Here is a 10846-nt window from a genome sequence, read left to right on the forward strand (position 1 = left end):
TCTTTAAAAGAACCCCCACCACCCCCCCCAAAACCAGAAGCCAGGGCTTTGTAAGCGTTGCTTTGAGCACAAGGTTACCCAGCCTGGGCGTTATCCGGCATTGGAATACTGCTTTCAGTCGTTCACAGGAGACGCGGGGGGCGGCGGGAGCGGCGGCGGGGCGCAGTGCGGGGCGGCGGCCGGCAGGGGCCGCCGGTGAGCCGGAGCCGGTGGCGGGGCGGTGCGGCGGGGCGGCCGCGGCCCCGGCGGCGCGGAGGGCGGGGAGGGCGGGCGGCGGCTCCGCCGAGCAACAGGGCGGGCTGCGGGAGCACCCCCGCCGCTCCGGCACGCAGCGACTGCGGCCGCCGGCCACAGCTTTAAAAAAAACAAACCAAAACAACAGGCAAGAAAAGCTTTCTAGTAGAGAGCTGCTTTCTCCTCTTGGTGGTTTTTTTTTAATTAATTTGTTTTTGATTTTTTTTTTTTTTTTAATTTTTTGGTAAGCATTACCAAAACCCGGCACAACAAGTGGATGATGCGGGCGGGTGCTGGCTGAGCCCCTGCCGTCTGGACGTGTTTGGGGGAGAAACTGCAAGAAGCGGCACCCTGTGCTCCCATCAGTGGAAACAGGCTTAGTACGCGGATTATTTAGCGTTGATTTACAAATCTACTGCAAAAGCTGGCCTTGGAGAGACCAGTGGTCGCGCTTATCCATTCATTCTGTCTCACACACACACAAACACGCCGCCTTTGTTTTTGGTTTGTTTTTTTTTTTTTTTTTTTTTTTTTTTTCCTTTTGGAGCAAGACTCTTGCTTGTTGCCTTTCTGCAAATGCCTGGGCGAGAGGCAGCGTCTGTGGCTGTGCAGAGTGCCCCCAGCTTAAGCTGCCTCACTGGCTCGCTCTTGGCGCTCTTGATGCATCCAGCAAGAAGGGAGAAAAATAACTCGTCAACCTGTGGTGCTGACTGACCATACACACCTGCAAATGTGCATCAGTTGGCATAGCCCCCTCCTCAGGACTGCTCTCACCAGGTCCTTACACTAGCAAGGACAGCATTGCTATTTCTCTGCCTAGGAACAGTAAGTATAATAGCGTTTTTAAGATCCTTTTCTGCATGACACATAGGTCGATTTTAAAAATAGCGTCACTTAATAGTTCATATTCACCTTCTATCACGTATTAATAGATATAGCTATAAATGAGGCTTCTGTTTCAAGGGGAGGGGTGTGTGTATTTTGGTGTGTGCTTGCATGTAGATGTTGCTTCAGTGCACCTGCAGTTGTGTTTTCTTGACATATCATATCACAGTATTTTCACTTGAGTGAGCATTGTATGTGCCTGTTTCCGAATTAAATTCAGTGAGATGTTCATTACGATTGAAACACAAATCAGTTATAGGTGAAAATGTAGCATTCGTGCATCCTGTGTGTTTCTACAAATATAACAAAAGCTCTTTATGTAGATACATTTATTCTGTAATATTTCATAGAGATATATGTAGGTGTATCTATTACGTATGTACTCAAAGACCTGAATGCACTGTGTATTGCAGCATTTTTATTAGTGTTTATATGTGTTGGTGAAGCATGCATGTGTTTGTGTATGGATGCAAGTGCTTATATGGGTGGGGATTTTGTATCTCTGTCTATATATATATGACATACCCACCCACATCCTTACCCACGGAGTCGTTCAAAATCTCTGTGCATGTGATGTGGGTGTGTGTGTAATGTAGAAGTGTGAATAGTGTGGGTAGGGGAAGATTTGAATAGCGTGGTAATAGATGACACAGTTTCATTTGATCAGTGTGACCTTTTAGGAAAACAATCCAATCTTTTCCCTTTTTGTTTTGTTTATTTTTGTGTGTTTGTGCATGTGCCTCAGGTTAAGTGCTGCTTCTGCATGACCATAACCAAAGGGTGACCCATCCACTCCCTTATGTCCTATGGGGACCTCAGAGCCAGTTTCTCAGTCTTCATCTCCTCCTCCTCCTCCTCCTCCTCCTCTTACCACTGCTGCTGACGCCCTGGGTGCTGCTCCCAGGTTTGAGACATTGTTGACAGGCTGAAGAAAGGATTTGCAAAGACCTCCTCACTGTGTAGATGAAGTGATGGCTGGAATTAACTTCAACTCCCCGAGTAATGATTTTAAACAATAAGATTGCTAGGCCAAAGCGTTACCAGGAACAAATTATGAGGAATTTGTTTGCATTTGCATTTGGTTGCAATGATGAACTAAAACCATTTGTGGAGAGCAGGTACCCTTTGATTTGCATATTTTTTTCCTCCTGAATGCAGTGTTTGTAGCCTGCAAGGTAGTCATGATTCTGATCAGATCTGCGTCAGCCACGGGAGATAAATGAAAATAAAGGGGCTTGGTGGATGAAAGAACGAGGCCTCAGCTGTTCCTTGGTTAAGTTTCATCTTTTCTTATTGGCAAAACAGTATTTTGTGTCAGATGTTCTGGACAATAAGAAAATGCAGATCTGTGGTTGTCCAAAACATAGATTCCGTGTAACAAGTATGTTGCTCTGCTCTATGTCTAAGGGACTGTCCTCCAAATGCAAATGGCTTTGAACTTTCTCTAGTGAAAGTAAAGGTTATACTATATATAAAAGAAAACCTTTTTGCATTAAGCTATCAAAAAAAAAAAAACCAGTTGCAAAATGGAGGTTGCAATGGTGAGTGCGGATAGCTCTGGGTGCAACAGCCACATGCCCTATGGATACGCAGTCCAAGCTCGGGCCCGAGAGAGAGAGCGGCTGGCACAGTCGAGAGCCGCAGCCGCCGCAGCCGTAGCAGCAGCAACAGCAGCAGTAGAAGGTGGGGCGACAGGTGGAGGTGGACCATATCACCACTACCATCAGGAACAGAGTCGAGGTGCATCCTCCTCTTATGGTGGGAACGCGTCACGCAGCAGCATGCCCCACCGCCAGAGTGGTAAGAGGCGGAAGAAAGGGAAAAAGAGGAGCCACCGCCTGGGCAGCAGGGACTGTGGGGCCTCCTTCCCCTGTTCTGAGCTGCTGCCCCTCAGTGGTTCTGAAGAGAGAATACTGAAGGACTTGAGTGAGGAGGAAGAGGAGGATGAAGACGAGGATGAAGACGATGAGGAAGAAGGAAAGCTCTACTACAGTGATGACTATGGGGAGGATGAGTTTTCATACTCGGACCAGCCACCTGATGATGGTGGAGGCCCTGGGGGTTACAGCTCTGTTCGCTACAGTGAGTACGAGTGTTGTGAGCGTGTGGTAATCAACGTGTCGGGACTGCGGTTTGAGACCCAACTGAAGACATTAGCTCAGTTCCCGGAGACATTGTTGGGTGATCCAGCGAAGCGAGGGAGATACTTTGACCCTCTCAGGAATGAATACTTCTTTGATAGGAACCGGCCCAGCTTTGATGCCATCCTGTACTACTACCAGAGTGGTGGTCGGCTGAAGAGGCCAGTCAATGTACCCTTTGACATCTTCACTGAGGAGGTGAAATTCTACCAACTTGGGGAGGAGGCCATGCTCAAGTTTAGGGAGGACGAAGGGTTTGTCAAAGAGGAAGAGGACAAAGCTTTGCCGGAGAATGAGTTTAAGAGGCAGGTTTGGCTGCTGTTTGAGTACCCAGAGAGCTCCAGTCCAGCCAGAGGCATTGCCATTGTCTCTGTCTTGGTCATCTTGATCTCCATCGTCATCTTTTGTCTGGAGACTTTGCCAGAGTTCAGAGATGACAAAGAATTCATCATGTCCCTGAGCTCAGGGAAGGGGCTTTCCAATGAGTCACTTCACCTGGATGCTGGGGAGCACACCATCTTCAATGACCCTTTTTTCATTGTAGAGACAGTATGCATCATTTGGTTCTCCTTTGAGTTTACAGTGCGCTGCTTTGCATGTCCAAGCAAAGCACACTTCTTCAAGAACATCATGAACATCATAGACATTGTCTCCATCTTGCCTTACTTCATTACTCTGGGCACAGACTTGGCGCAGGAGCAGGGCAGTAACGGTCAACAGGCCATGTCTTTTGCCATCCTGAGGATCATCCGTCTGGTCAGGGTGTTTCGCATCTTCAAGCTCTCCAGGCACTCCAAGGGTTTGCAGATCCTGGGTCACACGCTCAGGGCCAGCATGAGGGAACTGGGCCTCCTCATCTTTTTTCTTTTTATTGGAGTCATTTTGTTTTCCAGTGCTGTTTACTTCGCAGAAGCTGATGAGCCTGCCACCCATTTTCAAAGCATCCCAGATGCCTTTTGGTGGGCTGTAGTGACCATGACTACAGTTGGTTATGGGGATATGAAACCCATAACTGTGGGTGGGAAAATAGTTGGGTCCCTGTGTGCCATTGCGGGAGTGTTAACCATTGCTTTACCAGTGCCAGTGATTGTCTCCAATTTTAACTATTTCTACCACAGAGAGACTGAGAATGAAGAACAAACGCAGCTGATGCAAAATGCAGTCAGTTGCCCTTACCTCCCAGCAAATTTACTGAAGAAATTTAGAAGCTCGTCATCTTCATCCACAGAGGATAAATCAGAATATTTGGAGATGGAAGAAGGAGTTAAAGAATCTCTTTGTGTAAAGGAGAAAAAAAGTCAGGACACGGGGAATAGCAGTGAGTCAGAGAAGAAAAACTGTGTAAATTCAAATTCTGTGGAAACTGATGTGTAATGTTGAACGTTTCCAAATACATTTATGCATTAAAGAGTGCAGTGAAAATAATGAAATATGCAAACAAGAGTCCACAGCATACAGTAGTATGCCATTTAATGGTTAAATACAAATAAAAAGCATTGCTAAACTTGGATTACATATCAAGTAAGTGGTATAACTTGAGGAAGGGATTGCTAGATCTGATATAATTTCAGACTTTATATTTTTATTAGAATGCAAGTGTTTTGCACATGAGGCTGAAAAATTTATTAAAACCAAGTCAGTTTTACAGTGGGTGCATGAACTGTCGACATCACTAGTAACAGCTCTGTGGTAAAAGTTGGCATTCAGAGGTATTTACTATGTAAGAAGCAATGAAGTTTGGTAGTCATTTATCTATTTATCAGTGCTTTAATAGCAGCTACCATAAATCATTGGATACCATAGTCATTGTTTTTCAAATGGTAAATTTATTGTAAAAAGATATTCTACAGAAGATAGATCTAAATTTTTTTTCTTGAAATCTATTATGCTTGTTTTTAACTGGAAACTTACTTTGAAAAGGCTGCTGACCCTCCAGAAATTGTTTATTTTTATAACTCTCTTTGGAGGCATTTGCAGCATTTGTTGTCTAATAATGAAAGAAATGAGGTAAGAGAATCATTCAACCTGGTCTGACTGCAAAGGCAAAAGGACTGGAATGCTTTTTTGCACTACTTTATATGCTGGAGATATATCGAAAGAGACTTCATACTGTGAATGTTTACTAATGTAATAGTTCAATGACAATCATTGGAAGAGTGAATTCTGCATCATATTTTATTGTTTCTTTTTTCTTTATGTGATGCTGATGGCGAAACATTACATCGACTCCATACTCTTTTTAATTATGAACATCTGTGATCTGGAAAAGGATTGTGAAGTAAAATTTTATAATCAAAATTATTTGAAATCAGTGTTTTCTACTGATGCCCTCCAGAAATACCATCCCGATTCATATCTTTTTCCTGGTTAATTTAACATTCGTAGTCTATGATTAGTACGTGCACTTTGTCAGTATTGAAGAAATTCAATGTATGGGAGGAGAAGGTAGAAGTAATAAGATATTCAGTTGTTACAGTACTGACAATTGAGAATTGCTAACTTTTAACATGCAATTATTGGTACTGGATTTTCCCTTAATTACAGCTTTCACCCATGTGTATTTGAAGCAACATTTAAGATCCAAAATAGGCTTTCTGGGATTCAAAATGAACATGCTGGGTCCCATGCAGTCCTTGAGAAAACATTCTGTAATTTCTTTTCACTGATTCTTAGACCAGCTGTATTTTACTCTGTGTCAAAAACTTCCATTGCCCTTCCTAGGACATTAAGGTAGGTAAAGATGGTCTGGCCTGCAGTACATTCCAGACTCCAGATTGAAGTAGGTAAGATGTTGCTGCGTACAACATAAATAATAGAGTCAGAACAGGCATTTTTTTCAGACTTATAATTACCTAGGGAAGGCACAATTAAACTGGAACTGTTTTTGAAGAGGCACTGTGGAACATTCCAGATTATGAAACTTGAACCAAATTGGCATATGCACTTTAAGGGCTGGGACAGGCCATTATGAGAGAAAAAGGGGCTTACCAACACTACGGAATTACAGTAGTTTTGCAATATTAATTTGAAGCCGGGTAGAGGATTTTTGCAGGGGGAGAACTAGTTAGTGACTGACTAGTCAGTGAGCTGAAAAGCAACAATAAAAGCAGTCCAAATCGGGCGCCTACAACATGATGCATAATCTATCAGATAAGCATTGTTTGCTGCGTGCCGCAGCCCGTGGTACCGAACAGAGCCATAGACATGGGGTTTTCTGTAATGGTTGATTTTTGCCTTCGTGGATTTTCTGTGAATTTCCTCTTCGAAGTTTCTCTGCTTGTCCTCTTTTGCATTGCAGAAGAACTAATAAAACCCAAGACACACACAAAAGACTGCGTTGTGCTGAGCCCCGGTTCAAAACTTATGTGTAAATGTCTTGATTCCTAATTTAAAATCATAGGGCAGGCTTCACTGTATTTTTGATGTGAAGCGTTAAACAAAGCTGCTTTTTAGTGTGATGATATTAATTCCAACTATGTTTTGAATGAAACAACTCAGTAATTTTATACATAGGTATTTGCCAAAATTGAACATTGCATTTTGTTCTAGCTCGTATGAGTTAAACATACTAAATACTTTTTTCCACAGGGGCAGTATCAACAGTGAGGATGAGCGTGCTGTAAAATCTGGCAAAAATCCATAATTGAAAGTGTTTCTTTAACAGCTAGTAGTTTATGATGTAAGGAGCACAAGGGTTCTGTTGTAAGCTAGCTTGCTAGTAGTTCTGTGTAATACCAGAGACCATTTAATACCAGGGCTCATGGCAAGAATGTAGGCGTAGAAGAAATACTAACTAGGTAAATAAAGAACTGAGCGAAAAGAAGTAGTAGGTCTTTGCAGTATTGCCTGGTTGAAAGGGAAGGTGTTTTATAAAAGGTGTCATTTTAGATGTCTAATGGAAAGAAGGAAGAAAACTTTGAGTAACTCTTAGAATATGTTCACACTGTGGATGCGGAGCTCAGCACGAAGTAACTGCTTAAGTAGTAGCTTCTCCAGCAAGTCGTTCAGCTGTTCTGCTATCAGAACGCAACTTCTTAGTTTCAAACAAGCGCGATGATGTCTATGTTATGCTGTGGTCATATAGCGGTACCTTACTCTCTGAAGGAAAAGGTCTCACTGTAGGGCCTCGTAGCAGCTGGCAGAGCAGCATTCTGGGCGTGTTGGCACTACGTACTGCAGCACTGGGGAGACCTGTCCCACGGTAACAGCGGAGCCTGCCCTGCCTCCTGCAACGTGTAAACCTACGTAATGTGTTGTTATAAATAACAACTGCTGCAGCTTAACGATGGATTGTGCGATCACTTTGGCAGACCATTCTGAACCACAGAAAGAATTGTGCATTCCAGAATGGACGCAAATACCTTTACTTGGGCTGGTTTATAACCTGATTATTCGACTACCCGTCAGTCCAGTCAGTTACAACACAGCTTGAAAATGCCAGAGTCCTGCCCCTAACATGCTGAAACCCAAAGATCCCAAGTGCTTAACAAGAAACAGAAATTTCCATTAAGTATTACTTCGGTTGAAATTGTGTGCCAGGGAAACGCTGTATTTGAGCTGTTATGGCTCCAAATTACTACTGCTGCTTCTGTCAGAGCTTTCCCAGTGTTACTGGATACTGACAACTCTCAGAAAAATACTTTCATCGTCACTTGAGCATTTTACATTTTAAATTATGGTGGTGAAATGCATTCTTAATGTAACTGACGTGAATGGAGTTACACTAGGGATCATTTTAGTTCTACTAATGTAGTTCAAATGATTTCACATTGACATACATTTCAGCTAAAAATAATGCAAAATGAGATATTTTGATACTTCAGGTTCACTTGCAGTGGTGAAAAAATTTGGAGGAGTTCCATTAGAATTCATGGGATCACAGCAGCATCAAATCAGATTTTGAATATAGGCTGATACTTAACTGCGTGCTGGCACTTATTTAAAGAAATTCGTAAGTCTTTTTATAGTAATCTTAAGTGCCAAGGCCAGACTCAGAAGGAGAGAGTTTTGCCAGCTGAAGTATTGGAGTTAATGCCTGACTTCAGAGATCTATATATTTTTTTTTTCTTTATTAAAGTCATGGAGTTCTATGATGTTCCATTGATTCCTTGAAAATTTCAGCCTGGATGCTGAAACTTATATAAAGGAAGTGTTGTGTCTCGCTGTCAAGGGAGTTCTTGGTGAAGTTTTTTAGTGTTCAGTTCAGCTTTCTCAGAATGATACTACAAGAGGCCAATTCCACTTGATGGAAAGTGTAATTTTTTTATTTGTATTTGAAGGAAGTTTTTTTTGTTGCGGGGTCTATTTCTGTGATGACCGTGTAATGCGGAATAAATTTGGAAGCTCAAGGGAGTTAAAAAACCCCACTGCTATCATGGTTACGTCTAAGTCATGACAACAGCGTTCTTGGTGTTTGGGGATGCTAATAGGCATTATGGATTTCTTGTGGTCAATAAAAATGGGGTTTGAATGTGTTTTAAGTCAGCAAAACTATTCAAATAGCTTTGGAATGCAAAAATGATTTTGCATCATACTGGTGTGCAAAGAGTTTGGGATCAGGCCATAACCTTGAATAAAGGATCATTATCGTGTAACTCCTGACATGGAAAATTCCTGTCAAGTATGCTTTCAGGTGTTGACAGTCATTTGACTTGGGATATGAAAAATCAGTGCTAAGCTACCCAAGAATACGAAATACTTCCTGTTCATATTAGGATAAATGCGCTATGGAAAACCAGCAAAGTATCAGAAAGTCTATTCCATGTGTAACTAGTTTGTGGAAAGTCTTTCCTGCACAGCATTGAAGAATGAACTGTGTTTTTCTGGTGATCCCAGACTTGCAAAACTAATTCCGAGTATAAATGAGTTTTTAGCATAAGCTTTACACTTTATTGGTAGTCCTCAAATGAAATATGAACTATTCATGGTGCTTTAGACTATGTCATTAGCTTCCTCTATTTCTTACTGGTTCCTTATTACTTTTACTGTCATTGTGTCCAGTTATAAATACAGGCCTAGATTTTTTTTAAAAAATATTAATTGACATGAGACAGTAACAAATAAAAGCACAGATTTAAAAAAAAAAAAAATTTACAATATCCAGTATATAAGTTACATATTTTTCTTCTTATTAAATAAACCTAAATAACAGTCTGTAACATCTGGAGACATGGGACAGGGTACGCATTTTCCTGTTGTTATGACTGAATGATTAAATGCTTCTGATTTTGCAGTGAGTAAGATCTAGTTTATAGATTTACTGTACTTGTGCACCTCTGAAACAAATGCTTGTAGAAAAATTGGCAATTTTTAGAAAAAATGAACATTCCTTCATTTCCACAGAGATTATCTAATGTGGAAAAAACGATTGACAAATTAATTCTGGGTTAAAGTGCATAAATGTTTTTTACCTGGCAACCAGGTACAAACATGAAACTTTATATATTGCTTCCATGCTTTCTGTGTATTCAGAACTCCGATGGCATTAATTCTGAAGGAAAAACTCATTAAAGCATTATCTACTGAGATGGTTGAATTAATTGTTATTTTTAATCCTTTTCTGTATAATTATAATGTACCTCGAGACCTTTTTCTGCAACAGGTCCTTTGGAAAATAAATACATAAGTATATAAGAAGGGAAGAAGAGAAATCTTAAATTACATGTCAAAATTTGATAAAAGATTCCAATTGAGGGAAAGTAGGTAAGTAAAAACTTTTTTCCTTCACTTGTGCGTTTGTGGTACTGCCACTGAAAGCAAATTGGGGGCAAATGGGTTGAAAAGATCTACAAGTGCAAGAGAGGTACGTCATGCCTGTGTCTGTTCCAGATACTCTGGGGTCTCAGGAGCAGCAGGAGCTGCGTCTTGGGTCAGCTGCTGCTCCTGCATGGTGCGACTGGGGAGATACTCGTTACGCCAGGCGGCAGCAAGAGGGGTGGGAGAGGGTACGGTGACATTTTTAGCTTGTCTGGTAAATCCATGCTCCTACCGCAACTATCCTATCTGAGTGCAAACCAGTTTTTAAATTATTTGCTCTGAAATACCATGGAACCCTTTTAGACGGGGAGGAGCCTGCTAGTTCCTAAGCTACAGAGGGGCTCAGGTCCACACTCACAAAATGTACTTTTAGACACCTGACTTCCATTCATTTCATTAGGAATTAGGCTGCAAAATGCTTCCTGAATCTGGGACCAAGTGTTAGGGTCAAAAGGAGGACCGTCGTGGAGCGGGTTTCCCAAGTGGTACAGTATTCCCAAAGGAGCGTAGGAAGTCGACAGCACATATTCAAGATAGATTTAGGTCTCTCTGTTTTCAATCTCTTGTTCGAATGTTCCTGGGGCATTTGTGTTCAGAGTAGGGAGGATGATAGAGAGATTCACTGAGGTATGTCAAAGGTGTCTTTAATTTTGGATAGATACTTTTTTCTGTTCTTAGCAGTCAGGATAAGATAAGGGGTTTTTTTTAAATTTATTTAGTCCTAATGCTTCTTATACAAGCCATTTCAGTGAGAGAACATACACTGATGCTGAAATTATCATCTTGGACATGAACGGTAGCTTTCAATCAGAAAATCAAATGAGACTTGT

The 10846-nt window shown here is 41.7% G+C and overlaps 1 protein-coding gene across 1 annotated transcript; it reads left to right on the forward strand.

Moving 5' to 3' along the window:
- The first annotated feature begins 133 nt into the window (after nucleotides 1-133).
- Nucleotides 134-6613, forward strand: KCNA4 (potassium voltage-gated channel subfamily A member 4). Its single transcript, XM_074586245.1, has 2 exons — nucleotides 134-1059; nucleotides 1865-6613. Exon 2 carries the CDS (start codon nucleotides 2646-2648, stop codon nucleotides 4632-4634), a length of 1989 nt encoding a protein of 662 aa, XP_074442346.1. The 5' UTR covers nucleotides 134-1059; nucleotides 1865-2645; the 3' UTR covers nucleotides 4635-6613.
- Nucleotides 6614-10846: the final 4233 nt, after the last annotated feature.

The sequence above is a fragment of the Larus michahellis genome, chromosome 4, assembly GCF_964199755.1.
Source record: "Larus michahellis chromosome 4, bLarMic1.1, whole genome shotgun sequence".
In the NCBI taxonomy this organism is placed as follows: Eukaryota; Metazoa; Chordata; class Aves; order Charadriiformes; family Laridae; genus Larus; species Larus michahellis.